The sequence below is a fragment of the Peromyscus californicus genome, unplaced genomic scaffold (assembly GCF_007827085.1).
Source record: "Peromyscus californicus insignis strain IS unplaced genomic scaffold, ASM782708v3 Scaffold_8__1_contigs__length_139910024, whole genome shotgun sequence".
NCBI lineage: Eukaryota > Metazoa > Chordata > Mammalia > Rodentia > Cricetidae > Peromyscus > Peromyscus californicus.
In genome coordinates, this window is record NW_026294606.1 from 43,893,906 (window position 1) to 43,910,425 (window position 16,520).

Sequence of the window (16,520 nt, forward strand, 5' to 3'; positions counted from 1 at the left end):
ACCAGATCATTATGCAGAACAGACCAGATGGGCTCTTGTTTAATCAAGGGAGTGGCTAGTTCAGAAAAAAAGTCATTGTTCATATTCAATGAAAGGTGAATGAATGCACAAACATGTATACATTATGGTTGCTTATTGTTAGAAAAATCCTCCAAAGGTATGTGCTAAGCCTACCTATTTAGACATACTTCCAGCATTTCAGAACAAAAGTGCAATTTACCCTAATAAAATTGTAAGTTTCAATTCATATGCCAGCACAGAGGGCAACTTTTTATTTATGTGCCTTTAAAATATACTTTCTAATTTTTTTTGGGGGGGGGGAGTGAGACAGGGTTTCTCTGTGTAGCTCTCGCTGTTCCAGAACTAGCTTTATAGACCAGGCTGACCTCAAATTCCCAGAGATCTGCCTGCTTCTGCCTCCCAAGTGCTAGGATTAGAGGCATGCACCATCACCACCTGATTATATATGATGGTAATTTTTTATTAAATCATTGATATACACCCAAGTTTCTTGAATACATCATAAAAGTGTCTTCAATGATACACATAATAAACATCTCTTTCATCTCAGAACTGAAAACATGTTCTAGGAATACAGTCAAGTATCAGCAAGCATGTGTTCATTCAGAGCAAGACTTCAGGTCCTGTGGAGGTCAAAAGGTGAGTGGGAAGCAGGGAAGCCAGAAGCTGCCAGAGTAGCCTAGTAACTGGAGTCTCTGGGTATGCAATCTCAGCTGAAAAGGATGGCAAGGTCCTAAGATATTTTCTTCTTCTTGGTATGTACAGGTTGAGCATTTCTAATCAGAACATTTAAAATCTGAAAGACTCTGAAATGGAAACCTTTATAAAGTTTGAATTTAGAAGTATTTCAGATTTTGGAATTTCAGATAAATGATTTTCAACAAGTAAAATCTATACAGATATTCCCACATTTATGAGTCCCCAAGATCTGAAACACATCTGGTCCTAAGCATTTGCACCAAAAGCAGGCACCCTGAAGAGTGTCTGAAAAGGAAGCAGGAACCACCCCTGCTGTGGCCCTTCACAGAGGCAATGTAGATAGTGAATCAGAGTTCTCTCTTCAGGGTTTGAAACACCTCTGTTGGATCTGACCTGGGTAAGTGTGCTCACATCAGCTATCACCAAGATGTGATCCTGATAGGTGCTGACGTGGGTCCAGCCAGCCCACCAGTTCCTTTGTTATCCTAGCGAACTTGCCAAAAGTGAGCTTATTAGCAGGAAGGGTGAGTTTATTAGGCAGGAAAAAAAAAGGCATGGTCCCTCCTCCCACCAAGGATTTTTCTCCACTTAGTAAGGGGTCCACCAGCAGGCAGCCAGGTGAGCTGAAAATAATTGGTACTCACACAAATTAATTTTGCTACTTGTCAGAAACGCTAATAAAAGAGAAAAGTCAGGAAAGGGGAAACAACCTCTGGAGAGGGAGGATTAACGTGAGATTGTGTTGCTTCCTGCTGGATTAGCTCTCATCATGGAAAATTCCAAATTCTTCTTAGAGGTCACTGGTTCCATTTGCTCTTCTACCCTCGTTTCTCCATTCCTCTTTAGCCTAATTAAGCAGTTTGGAATCTGGGCCACAAAAACTGTACCTGGAGTCCAACAGACCAATGCGGTCATGCATACAGATCTTTCAGGGAGTCTGTCTCAAACAAATCATCTTTCAGAAAAAGAGATGAGATTAAAGCAAAAAAATGTGGGGCTGGAATAAATTAAATCTAAGCTCCAAACCAGGGACAAAGGACAGACCTCATGCAACCTTTATTCCAACAAAGACTAGCAGGGCACATGCCAGCATCTAAGAGGATGCTTATTTTACAAAATACAATTTTAAAACATTTATTGTCACATGACTGTTGTATACAAATAAAAATTCAGTTCATTGTAGACTGTCAAACACATCATTAGTGATTGAAAAACACATATTTGTTGAAAAAGCGCAAACTCTCGGTTGTCTAGTTTAGACAGACATTCCTCTGAGATTCTGTCTTTGGATAACAAGTCACCATGCTACAACATTAAGAATACTAGACTTTGTAGAGGTAACTGTTGTCTTGGTGGGTCATTATTATTATGTTAATATTTGTTCAGGAACACCACACCTTTTCCAGCACATGCATCAGATGTAAACTGGTCACTCTTTTGGTCAGATTTTCTTTTTTCTTTTTTTTTTAACCACTGTGATAATGCTTGAGAGGAAAAAGAAATTAAACAAGGATTTAGGCTCACTGTGTCAATGGTTTCAGTACATGGTGCCTGGCTCTAGCATTTCTAGGCCATGGTGAGGCAGAATGGCAAAGCAGAAGCAGGCAGAGAAACAAAGTTGCTCACTTCATGGAGACCAGAAAACAGAGAAGAGTGACAGAACGTTAAATAAAGGCTTACTTCTCTCTTTATTCACTCTAGGCCCCCTGTCTATTTTCCAGTATCACTCCATTCAGGAGGCTTCCCTTCTGCTTAATCTCTTAAGAAATAGCCTCACAAACAGGTTTGCTCTCCTAATCTAGGTGTTTACCAATCCAATCAAGTTAACAATTAAGATTGACCATTGCTATTACCAATACATTTTAAAGGTAAAAAGGATCTTGTTCTCTTTAAAGCAAAATTTCTTCAGTCCTCAACTATGGTTCTTAATGTGGAGCATTTTTTCGGTTGAAAATAATTATGGGGCTGGACAGATGGCTCAATGGTTAAGAGCACTGGCTGCTCTTCCAAAGGACCTGGTTTCAATTCCCAGTACACACATGGCAGCTCACAACTGTCTGTAACTCCAAGATCTGACACCCTCATACAGACATATATGCAGGCAAAACACCAGTGCACATAAAATAAAAATAAATAAACTTCTTTTTATAAAAAGAAAATAAGCCGGGCGGTGGTGGCGCACGCCTTTAATCCCAGCACTCGGGAGGCAGAGGCAGGCGGATCTCTGTGAGTTCGAGGCCAGCCTGGTCTCCAAAGCGAGTTCCAGGAAAGGCGCACAGCTACACAGAGAAACCCTGTCTCGAAAAACCAAAAAAAAAAAAAAAAAAAAAAAAAAGAAAAGAAAATAATTAACCCCCTCTCTTTACCCCTCTCTCTTGTCCTTCTGTGTTCTCTGCCTCTAACACACAGGCACCCTCTGCCTCCATTCTGTGATAAAGACTGTAAACCAAGCTTTTCTGATTCCAATGGGAAACTTTAAGACAAATATGTAGAAATATAATATGTTTTGGTGTAAAAATATTTTCAAAATGAAACCAAATGGGATTCTCAAAGACTTAAGAAACTAAATGTCCCCTGTCGAGCCTCCATGCTTCGTTGCTACAAAGTAAATTCCTTCTTCCCATTTTACCAACTTTTTGAGGGTTTTTTTTTTTTTTTTTTTTTTTTGGTTTTTCGAGACAGGGTTTCTCTGTGTAGCTTTGTGCCTTTCCTGGGACTCACTTGGTAGCCCAGGCTGGCCTCGAACTCACAGAGATTCGCCTGGCTCTGCCTCCCGAGTGCTGGGATTAAAGGCGTGCGCCACCACCGCCCGGCCAACTTTTTGAGTTTTAACCAGATTTTTCAATCTGTAATTATTCTCAAGAGAGCCAATGTACAAGCCTTCAAGGGTGATTGTCAGCCAGTTGCCCACCACATTTTAAAGTGTATTCAGTGACAAGAATTGCACTAAAACAGGGCAGTGGTGGCACATGCCTTTAAGCTCAGCACTCGGGAGGAAGAGGCAAGCAGATCTCAGAGTTCAAGGCTAGCCTGGACTACAGTGAGTCCCAGGACAGCCAGGGTCGCACAGAGAAACCCTGTTTTGAAAATCAAAAACAAAGACAAAAACAAACAAACAAAAAAGAATGGAGGTGGAACACCCTGAAGACACCGCAGACTTTTCTTCAAGGGCACGGACCATTTATCTGATGTAACTGGTAATGTAACAAAGTACACTTTTCTCTAGTACCTTAGACAGGAAAAAACAACCAAAAAACATTTCTGACCTGGTTCAGTTTAAAGACAAAAAAGTCCACAAGATGGACAATTTTAATAGTTGGAAAATGCAGAGTGCCACTTAGACATGAATGCATGATAGTCCAGGACAGTTTCCCAGCTAGGATTCTGGGAAACTTAAAAATGCCACAAAAGTGATAGACAGAAAATCCAATGCAAACAGCTAATTGGATCCACAGTGAGTCACTAGACAAGAAGATTGAGTTTAGTCCTCAAGAAGGGAAAGCTCTAAGATAGAGTCACTTCTTCAATCTAAATCCAGTCTCCAAAAGCAGACAGAGGGTAGTCTGGAAGAGTAACAGCAGGAGGATTGACTGCTTTCCTTGTGGAGTGCAGTCCAAGCTCAGGAGACGTGGGAGAATGGTGCAAAGGAAAAACAGATGTTGATACATAGAATCTGCTGTCCTGGGACACAACAGGCACAATTTATCCAGTAGGCCCATACCTACCATATCTGTTAGAATCTCTTTTTTATGTTTATTAATCCCAGTTCATGGTAATAGTCAGGAATGTGTGAAGATACCTTTTTTCCTACTACTTCTGTTCTTCTCTATGATAACTAATCTTGGTTGTCAACTTGACTGCATCTGGAATCAACTGAAACACTGTCTGTTGGGCATTCCTGTGAGGGATTTTCTTGATCAAATAATTTGAAGCAGGAAGACTCACCCTAAACATGGGTCATATAATATGGTGGCAGCCCAGGTTGAAGGACATGGAAAAAGGAAGCTTTGTTTTTTCCTGCTTGTCCTTTCACGGTCATGGTCATCTATCCCTGTGCTGGGACAGTTCTTCAGAGATATGAAAGCACACTTCTTTGGGATCTATACTAAAGACCATCAGCTCTCTGACCAATATTCTCAGACCTGGAAGAGTCCAGGTCTTCTGTGTCATATTGGGACTGGTGAGACACCAGCCTGCCAGACTGAACAACTGCTAGATTCCCAACCTCTCCAATGTGAGACAGGCATTGTTAGACCACCCAGACTGTATCCTGTGAGCCCATCTAACAAATCTCCTCTTCTATTAGTTCTCTTCCTTTAGAAAACCCTGACTTATATGTTCTCCAACTTCCTCCTCTTTTTTACTTCTTAAATAGAACAAGATCCTCATGGTTTATATAAGTTGAGTTCCTATCTGCACCCACAAATACTTAGTTCCAGAATATAATTGCCAACATTCAAGAATATACTTTAATGAAGAGTAGTCTGCATGGCTCTATGGCTGTTGAGTTTTATAACCTGTCTTAGCAAGTAAAAGAAAGAGTGTGTCTCATGTAGAAGAGAAACAATACAAACCCTCATGTAACTGGGAATAAAGAACCTCTAGGACCAGGGATCTTTATATAGGACAAAGCTGACCAAATAACTTGCAATGATCTTCCATTATTGATTATCACTCCTTGGTTTAAGATTGCCTGTGGACACAGTTGCTCTACAGACAGCCTCATCTCGACATTGGCCCCATGTACAAGCCAATTTTCCATTGTCTATTGGCTTCATCTTCTTCCCATCTCCTCTCTACTATGAGAATGATATTTAAGCCAATTATTCAAGCCTTATGGAGTAGAACAGGCCATTTAAAAAGTAGTTTATTTATTTACTCATGTGTCTGTTAAACAACAAATGTCCACTAAAGGAACAAATATTACACACTGTTATCGACCTTACTTTTTACATTATTTCCTATGAAGAGTCTTACTAGACACTGTTTCTTTAATTACACACTCTATGAAATTTTAGTAGCATAGATATGTCATGTATTCATGAATGTAATGCATGTCTATGTATGCTTTAGGCATGAAGAGTTAGGTTCTATTTTACCCACTAGGAATAGGTTTTAACCTTTTGGAAAGACGTAATGTCTGTCAAAAATGCATGACCTTTTCTTGATGTTTGGGAAGGGTCGGGTATACCTGTGTGTGTGTGTGTGCAGGCAGAAGGACAATCTAAGGTATCATCCTCAGAAATACCATCGTGCCCTCTGAGACAGGTCTCCCTTTGACCTAAAGCTCACCATAGACTGGGCAGACAACAAACCCCAGGGATTCTCATGTCCCTGTCTCCCTCACCCTGGGATTATACGTGTGCACCATCATGCATTTTTATATGTGTGATAAAAATAAGACTCCCATCCTCTTGTTTGTGAGGTAAGCACTTAGCTGATTGAGCCATCTCCCCAGCCCAAGAATGCATGGTCTTAGAGCACAAACTAACTGGAATCATTTGATTGACATCTGTAATACCTTTCTAGGATTCTGTGGAATACCAAAACACCATCTTTCCATTAGCTTAGTCATTTCATTCATTAGGCCCAGAGTAGAAAAACACAATATCCTGAAGCTATACTCCAAACTTGCTCTCAGTAACCCCTGCCTCTTCTCTTAGCTTCCACAAAATATAGAAATATTGAGTATCATCCTCAAGCTGTGTTAGTCCACTTTCTATTGCCAGCAACCCAGAATCACAGACTAAGTACAGTATAAAGACCTGAGATGTATTTTAACTTGTAATTCTCTGGTAGATGTGGTAATGACAGGCTTACTGGCAGAGACCTGAGGCAGCTCAGAGTCGCATGGCAAGAATCAGAACACATGTATCTCTGGTCTCTCTCCCTCTTCCTATAAAGCCAACCAGAATGCTTTTTCCTAATCCTAACCACTTCTGAAAGGCCTTGCCTCTAAACGTCATAGTAGATTAAATTGGGACCTTAAGACTTCATGGTGGGGATTAACTTCCAACACATGAGCTTTGGGAGTGATCCAAACCATACTAAACATGAAGACACAAACAGTTCTTCCTGCTGCAGAAACTTAAGAGTAGGACTCACCTCTTGCCGTTTGAAGTTCTGGACATATTCTTCAAACTGCTCATCTTTCGTTTCATCAGCTTTTCCCAGCTTCTGGAGGACCTAGTTTGTGAATGAAACAAAATGATTTGATTTAATGGTGTTTCTAGAGTAGGATGACATGCTTGTTCAATAGGAACTACTGCCATTCTCTAAGGGATCTGAACAGACTCCACCCTCAACACTGCTAGATTTTCTGCTCTGGAAGTGTTGTGCTTGGTGACTTTGGAGCTGAATAGACTTGAAATTTAATCACAGATCCATCACCCACAGGCTGTGTGATTTTGAGCAAGGCCATGCACCATTGCATTTGTTTGCTTACATATGAATGAATTCCTCTAGAAGTCTATGCATAACTTTAAGGCTGAAGTTAAGCTCTCCTTGTCATTTTGTCCCCAGAAGCCGGCAAAATGCATGATGCATAATGGGTGCCCAGCTATGTGTTAATGAAGCAAAGCTATATGACTGAAGTGTGCATTCTAGGAATGGCATTCAACTCTCCTGACCCTGTTCTAATATCCCCCTCAATTCAATAAACATTCAAAGTGGTCATGGGTATACAATTATTGTACAACCCCATGCTAATCAGGTTGCAGCATTTATCCTAAAAACATCTGATATTCTGGTAGAATACGTGAGGTAGGTTAACAAAAACAAAGCAGAGACAATGTATTATAAGCAATACAAGGATGTTATAGAGTATTGTAACAATATCCTTTGGAGCTGAGGGCTTCAGAGAATACTCTGTAAAGATCGTTTTTAACCTTTTGTTAGGAATTCCAACTGACAGGAATGTGGCAGAGTTCATTCCAGGCAATGAAGGGGTCTAAGCAAATTCACAGGAAGAAATAATGTGTCTGGAACACAGGACAACCTGCCAAGGAAAACGTTTCTTAAGGACAAATAGGAAGCCGCAGGAGGATGAAACAGACAGAGCCCAAGTGCCTCGGTGGAGCTCACTATTTGATGTTCACTGTCCTTAGATCTCAGGTTTTTGAACACTGACTTGTTCAAGAACATGGAAACTCTATGAGCATTGCTATCTAGAAATTCACCTTGTGACTGCCTGTGACACTATCAAACGTCACTAAAAACCTCTACTACGGAGATCCACATTCATCAAAACATGCAGAATCAATGACTGTAAGGAGCTCAGCTTCAGTTAAGAGTCTTACTACTGTGTTTGTTATTATTGTTTCAGAGACAAAGAAAAGCAACAGAAGTCACACTTGCAATAGAAGCAAACTTGAATAACCAAGGAATCCCCAGGCTGTCAACTTCCCTTGTGTTTTCTTTCTAAATTTCGTGGTTTTTAGACAGAAGATTTTGGCTTTACAGCTGCTTTACTCATTTTTGTCTCGCCATTAAAAAAAATGTTTTAGAGAAAATTCTACCAAATTATCCATGGCTACACACACACACACACACACACACACACACACACACACACACACACACACAGGCACATGTACAGACATGCACATACCTAAAGGTGACTAGGGAAGGCAGCTAGCACATACCACACAACTTTCCCCTAGCTCTAAAAGTCCGTAGACCCAACTCTGTATGGTAGGGCTTGCTAGGTTCAGTTAACTCCTCAGATGTTGGCAGCAGCACCACGCAGGCAAGGGATGGATGCTACTAGTCCCTTCTGAGCAAGAGGAGTTGTCACATTCTCAGTTCTACAACCTGCTAGAGCAGTGAATAGGTACTTCTGTCCTGAGCATAAGAAAAGAACACTAATGCCGGGCGGTGGTGGCACACGCCTTTAATCCCAGCACTCGGGAGGCAGAGCCAGGCGGATGGATCTCTGTGAGTTCGAGGCCAGCCTGGGCTACCAAGTGAGTTCCAGGAGAGGCGCAAAGCTACACAGAGAAACCCTGTCTTGTAAAACCAAAAAAAAATAAATAAAAGAAAGAAAAGAACACTAAAAATATGTATTACACACCTCTATGAACCTGAAATTGCAGAAGGTAATTGACCCTTACTACCTTATGCTGGAGAGGATGTGGAGCTAGGGGAACTCTCCTCCACTGCTGGTGGGAATGCAAGCCTGTACAACCACTTTGGAAATCAATATGGTGCTTTCTTAGAAAATTGGGAATCAATCTCCCCCAAGATCCAGCTATACCACTCTTGGGCATATACCCAAGGAATGCTCAATCATACCACAAGAGCACTTGTTCAGCTATGTTCATATCAGCATTGTTTGTAATAGCCAGAACATGGAAACAACCTAGATGCCCTTCAACTGAAGAATGGATAAACAAAATGTGGTACATATACACAATGGAGTACTACTCAGCAGAGAAAAACAATGACATCATGAGGTTTGCAGGCAAATGGATGGATCTAGAAAAAATCATTCTGAGTGAGGTAACCCAGACTCAGAAAGACAAACATGGTATGTACTCACTCATAGGAGGATACTAGATGTGGAACAAGGATGATTGGACTGCTACTCACATCACCAGGGAGGCTACCTGGAAAACAGGACCCCATACTCAAGACAATCTTATGTGGCACCTATTTTATCCATATGACATTGGATGAACTAGGACCACATAGCTAGGTAAGTGGCCTCCTGGAAACTTTTAGGAAGATCATCTTTCTGCAGTCTAGTATTTCTGTCACCACCAGTATGGTCTTTTCCTTCTCAAATATCAAATATCAAATCTAATACTCTTCTTTTCATGGACAAAATATATTAAGGCCTCTGGGCTCTAAAAAACATATGTCTTATGAGCTACACGACCACAATAGTGGGAAGATCATGGATGGACTCCTACTTGAAGCTCTTCACTGAAATTTCAAATCATGGCTCTTTGTGTTTCGTGTTTTAAGAATAATATGATATAAATGAGATGAGATCAGAAAACAAACATGAAACAGCTCCTACATGTAAAAAGTGCTTTCAACTTGACAGTGTCATTGAGAATACCAGAGCACCCAGAACTCTGAGTTGCAGTGGTCCTGTGTCTTAGTGCTGGCTACCTTTAGTAGCAGCATCCACAGAGGAGAGTGAGGAAAGGAGTGGTGGCAGGGAAGCTAACCTTTACCAGGAACATTTTCACTCTAATGGTCACATTGGGACCTGGTGCATTCTATTTCAATTGACCCTGGAAACAGCCTATTCATCCTTGAGCTGGAGACGAGTAGACTGAGACTTACAGAAAATGACGCCTGTGCAAAATCACTTCCTTTGTAAGTAGCATATCCCATTCCCTATGGTGCCTTTCCCACAAAGATAGTATCACCCCAAGGCTTTGACATTGTAAAATGGAGACTTAGAATACCAATCCTGAAATATCAATGCCAAACTTTCAGATTTAATGTGCTCCCAAGAAGTGGTCTCCATAGCAGGTGTTCAATTATTTGCCTTTCTTTTAATGCCTCTCTGTAGATCCCCCATTATAGATCCCTAATTCATCATGAACCAAATCCGAGTTTCTTGTGATGGGTGGCAAAGATGCAATGCCCCCTGACATTGTGGACAGAAGAAGGAATGTTCAACAGGATGCCATGTTGCAATGACTCAGAAATCCTGACTTACTACCACATTGGGATCTATGAATCTATGTGTGACCTTAGAACAGTTAGTAAATTTATAATTTGGGCACAAACAGAAACACATTTGCCATCTATAATGTTTTTCTTTTATTGAAAATAGATTTTTTCTCATATAGTATATCTAGAGAGAGGTTTCTCCTGGCTCTGTTGCTCCCAGTTCCCTCCTTCTTCCTTCTTCCATCCAGATATACCCCCTTTCTGTCTCTCATTAAAAAACAAGCTGGCTTCTAACATATCAGAATAGGACAATACAAACATATAGAAGTAAAAGAACCCAAGAAAAGGCACAAGAAACAGATATAGATGCAGAGACCCACTCATTTGCACACTCAGGAATCTCATTAAAACAAAACTGGAAGCCCTAATATATTCATAAATTGCATGAAGGGATATATATATATATATATATATATATATATATATATATATATATATATACATTATTACTAAAAATAAAAAATCTAAAGCCCTGATACAACATTATGAGGCAAGGAGCCTCCAAAGATGCTGTTGAGTTTATTTTCACTGGCCATCTACTGCTGGACATGTTGTCAAGCCTTATGAGTATTTTTTTTCCTCAGTGAGAGTCCCTTGTAGAAAACTAAATGTTCATTTGCAGGTAGTTATCAATTGAAGATAACTTCTAGGTTAGGGTTAGAGTCATGTGCCATATATAATTTAAGATCTATCTGTAATTTTATATCTCCAAAGTTTCTTTAATCAATACTTCATTCCCACATTGACACTTTCGAGCACCTTCAATCTACAAAATTCTCTCTCCTATCTTATAATCATTAAGCTTCCTAAATCTTCCATGATGCTTTCCTAGTTCCAGTGGGATTATGACCATTAACTCTTTCCCACTTACCATAGTAACAAAAGTGCACTATGGGCTTCTGGTTATTTCCATAATAACTAATCATTTGATTGAGCTTTACTGTGTTTCGGGCTCTTTTCCAAAGACTTAAATGGGTTAATTAATTTAATCTTAATGACAAGTTTGTATGTGAGGAGACTGAACAATGAGAAGGCACAAAGCCAGTCATTGTAGGGGTAGGTTTTTATTTAAGAGAGAACTCTCATGCTGTTGACCCTTGCTCTTAGAGTGTTCATCCACTGGATTTCATTTTCATGTTATATTTGGCTTATCTTCCAAAGATCAGGTCTTCTTAATAGACCATGTTCTCCACAAACTTCTCAATGGTAATGTGTCACTAAGACAATCAAGAAAAATACAGGAATAGCAAATTTTCATTATGTAGTTTGAGTTACAGTTTAGTTCTGTGTCTGTCCTGATTGGTTTTTGTCAACTTGATACAAACCTAGACATATTTGGGAAGAGAGAATTTTAATTTAGAAGATGTGTCCAGAAGATTGGCCTATAGTAACTCTGTTACAGGCACTTTCTTAATTAGTGATTTTTGTGGAAGGGCCTAAACTCATTGTAGTTGATACTATCCTTGGGCTGTTGGTCCTGGTTATACAAGAACATTTGCATTTAGAACTTTAATTTCATCCCTATTGACACTTTACTATTTGAAACATAGAATTTTAATTATTAATCTTTGCTTTTGTTTTTGAAATGGCAAATAACAGCTGCAAAGTTGAGCATGTACTTTCTTTCAGTGAGATCCTGCATCATTCCCCCAAGACTGCGCTCCTTCTCCCTGGCTCACTGAGCCCAGAAGTTCCAATTTTAAAAGAAGAAATAAAACGTCAAATGGAGAGGCAGAGCAAGAACATGACAAGTTAGAGTGTCTCATGGTAAGCCTTCTTTCCAGGTCCTCTCCAGCAGTGATTTCCTGGGACTGAGCTGCAAGCATTGTCCCAATGGCAGGGTTCCTGTGTTCTTTACTAGAGACATTATTCCTGCCTAAAGTGGCCAAACACATTACCCAAGGATTTAGAACCCTGGTATAAATGCTTTCTTCATAGCATAAAGCAAAATTCTAATCAAGTTTTATATTCCCAAAGTGGAAGGCAAATTCACTACTGGCTGTAGCTGTGGTTGGGGAATAGCAGCTCTGTTTAATATTTTAAATTAGAAATGGGGCAGTAAGTTGGCAGCTCACAGAGAAAAAAAAACAACATGGCATTTGAAATCAGAGAGAAAAAAAGTCACACTCTTCCTTTTACCATGGAAATGGCTTCTGCTAATTAAAGGAAAAGATCAAAAAATCAAAGCAAGGTTCAGTTATGCTGATGTCTGACCCCCAAGCAGCAACACCAGTCTTGTGATTCAGAAGTGGAGAAGTTGATAAGGGCAAACGATGCAGACTGCAAAGAAGTTCAAAAGGAAGGCCGTGGGGGGAAGTCAAGTACATGTGTTTGTACCTGGCTTGATACTATGACCAGAACTATGTATTCTTAAAAGAACTTGGAAGAATTAACCCCTTTGACACCTTAGAGAAATGTGTACAGTGGATGAGGGTGATGACTAGACAAACTTCCTATCCTGGTGACTCATGCTTCCTTTTCAGTAGACTCTAAATGTCAATGGGAGAAACTACACAATTACACTATTTTCTTTGAATAATGACATACCTTCTCTTTGCACTTTGAATCTTCACCAAAAAAAAGTGCATAGTTTTATGTCAACATTGTCTACTGTTGAGATAGCCAATGCCTGTTCAGCACAGGACACAGAGTAATGGAGTAATAGGCTTCCCACATTGCCCTACAGACAGATGACTCACTAATTATTCTATCCATAGCTGCATCAGCCATTTCCTCACTTATAATGCATGGAAGTGCTCACTCAAATAGTACAATGTACAAAGGTAAGTGCATCCTCGCCGCTTCTCCAATCTTACTGCTGGGCACATGCTGTGCTGTTTGTCAAAGTTCAGAGTGCTGTTCCTTTTATCACTTTCTAGACATATTTTGGGACCTGGACAGTAGAATACAGTTGGAGTACAATGGTCCTCCAACTTCTTTCAAGTATTTAAATCAATCCTTGTGATCTTTACCCAGAGAAGAGTGAGAAAGATCACTGAAAATACATCTTTAGTATGGTTCATGTTCCCTCGAAGGTCCCCATATGTCTTCAGGCTCATTTTCTTAGGGAGAATAGTTTTGTACAATCACAGCATCCATTCTTTGCTCAGGTGGAGTTCAATGGTATGGTAATCACCACATCATCAAAACTCCTCTGCCTGGTATGACCCTTCCTAATAATTCTGGGAGACACCTTTGGGAACAGTTAAGACAAGGAATGTTCTCAGCATCCTGTCTCACTTTAGTAACCTTCAGATTTAAACGTCTGAGAAAAATATGTAATAGAACTTACAAGTCTAGCATGAGTAGGCTAATACTCACAAAGCAAAAGAAAATGAGAAATAGAGAAGAGAGAAACTCAGGGGCCTAAAAGGAAACAGAGGCAAGTGACTGGAAGTCGTAGAAATCATATGTAGCCAGGGTAAGCACCAGCCAATGTAGCTTTCCAACCATGGCTTTCTAATCAGGTATCAAATTCAGAATTTTGCTCTTGTCTATCCTGAGTCCTTTGAAGTTTAGAATATCTAGTTCCGTGACATAACAGAGGAAAGGAAAATACCTTAGTGGAAAAGAATAGCTTGATACTGATCTTGAAAAGATGCCTGGATTTTAAGCCAATCCTCTTCCTGTATCTCAGTTACTTTTCTGTTGCTGTAATAAAATACCATGACCAAAAACGACTTAGAAGGAAGAGTTTATTTCGGCTTACAGTGCCAGACAGATAAGAGTCCATCATGGTGGGGAGGAGGCATGTATGGCAGCAGGCAGTAACAGTGGCCGGAGCAGGAAGCGGAGAGATCACACCTTCAGCCACGAACTGGAGGTGCAGAAAACAACCTAGAAGTGGAATGAGGTTCTATGCTTTGAATGTGACCCTAGTGCCTTGCACCTCCTAGACCTCCCCAAACAGCCATGGATAGGACCAGGAATTTGGATGCCTAAGCCCATGGGGGCATCTCATTCAAACCACCACAGCCCTGGCTGAGTCTTTTTTTTCTCAGAACTACTTTTCCATGAAACTTGATACTTCCAAGCATCAATGCAAGGGTGCAATGTATAACAGTCTACAGTGAAAGTTTGCTGATCATCTCCTGAGGCTGAGAGAAGCACCACATCTTCCTTGATTAGCAGGCCTCTTCAAAGTCACAGCACTGTCATGTGTCAAGTCTATACAGGATAACTCAATGGCCCTAAATTAACCTTCACGTTATTTCATCAAGGGAAACAATTCTTCCACGTACCATTAGCCAGATGTCCCAGAGATGTCTTATGTCTGCTGACTTGTTGCAATGTTCTCTGTAGCAAAGCTTCTGGTAAAAAGAACATATCCAGCCCTGAAATCCATGATGGTTCCACACTTGGCAATGCGACATAGAGGAGCTCTGTGCCTGGTTGCATCTTACAGATTCACTGGGTCAGTTCTATGGTGTCAGTTACCTTCCTCACCCAGACAGATCATCCATATGAAAACCCTGACCTGCTTCACAAGTTTGAGGGAAGGTAGGACAAAAAGTCCAGATAAGCCTTTCGAAGGCATCAGCTGTAAGCAGCAAGTTGTCTGGGGTGAGAGAGGACTGCTCATTCTGTGAGTAGGAAACAGATGGAAGGAGCCTCTGGAAAAGGGAGAACATGTTCTTGCTATCTTCCTCTTGTGAAAATGACTTCCTCTTGTGAAAAACATTGACTTCACTGCTCTAATGTATTAGTTTATCATATATGGAAACCTTAACTGTATAAGAGTTCTGAATGTCTTAGTTTGAAGTCACTTAATCCTCCCCATAGTCTAGTGAGTTGGGTTACTAGGATTGTCCTCTTTTATTGATAAGGCCATTTGAGTGTATTACAGCTCTGTGGATACTGGAAACACTGAGGAATTGAGAGCCATGCAACTAATGTGTAATAGCCTAGATTCAAAATAGACAGTTTAATGACAGAATCAGCTCCTAACCACTAGGCACTAACACTCTGAAGGCTTCAGCAGAGAAGGAAACATAGGCTACTAGTCAAACTTCCACTGGCAATTCAATATTTTCCTTCTGCTTTATATTCCATCCACATCCAGAATGCTCATATAACAATGTTTAATCCATACTCTTCTTAAATGGAAGTCATTTCATATCAGCTCCATCCAAATAGATTATTATTTCAGCCCAGATATACTATGGGAAGGGAAGCAAGTTAAACAAAAAATATATTGTCTTCATTCTGACTTGGAGATAACTTCCAATTAGCCTCTGTTAGTAACAGGATTTGCTGGTTGGTTTTATGTTAACTTGACACAAACTAGAGTCATTTTGGAATAAAGAACCACAATTGAGAAAATGCCTCTACTGGGTTGGCCTGTGGGCAAGCATTTTCTTGACTGAAGATTAATGTGAAAGATTCCAGCTCATTGTGGGTGGTGCCACCCCTGTGGAGATGGTCCTAAGTGCTGTAAGAAAGCAGGCTGAACAAGCCATTGGGAGCAAGTCAGTAAGTAGCACCCCTCCGTGGCCTCTGCAACAGCTTCAGCCACCAGGTTACTGCTCTGACTCCCCTCAGTGACTGACTGTGATGTGAAACTGTGAGTTGAAGATGAACCCTTCCCTCCCCAAGGTGCTTTTGCTCATGGTACTTTATCACAGCAGCAGCAGAAACACTAAGGAAGACACAGGCCCAGGAAGACATCGCTTCCTCATGCCAACATTATAGATCAGGACACAAAGGGTAACCTATGAGTGCAGCGGAAAGTGGTCCTGGAGAAAGACTAAAGACAACTTTACGTCATTCATATGTGCTATCAAATCAAGACAAAACCCATCCCACTAGGGCAATCTGGTTTTTACTAGATTACAAAGCTGTAATCTCCCAGGAGCATGATGCAAGGCTTTGGCTCACCAAGCCTCTTATTCTTGGGACACCAGGATGCTCACAGGCAGAGCCTTCTCATTACACCTGACCCACCTGTCCTGGCAGACAGAACCAAAGAACCCTGCTTGCAATGACACATTTGTGAGCTCCTTACACCCTAAAATCTTTGCCTCAGACCATACTTTCAGCGAAGAATTCCCCTTTCCTCTCATCCTGCTAGAAGGTTTGTGCAGTTAAAAGTTTGCACTATTTAGAAATCA

At 40.6% G+C, this 16,520-nt stretch overlaps 1 protein-coding gene across 2 annotated transcripts in view; it reads right to left on the reverse strand.

The window, feature by feature from the left end:
- The window catches only part of Amph (amphiphysin), a 212,972-nt gene that overhangs the window by 112,187 nt on the left and 84,265 nt on the right, over positions 1-16,520 (reverse strand). For both annotated transcript variants that reach the window (XM_052729190.1, XM_052729191.1), the window contains exon 2: positions 6,826-6,906. In XM_052729190.1, the coding sequence (XP_052585150.1) occupies positions 6,826-6,906 (81 nt within the window). The remainder of the gene's footprint in view (positions 1-6,825; positions 6,907-16,520) is intronic.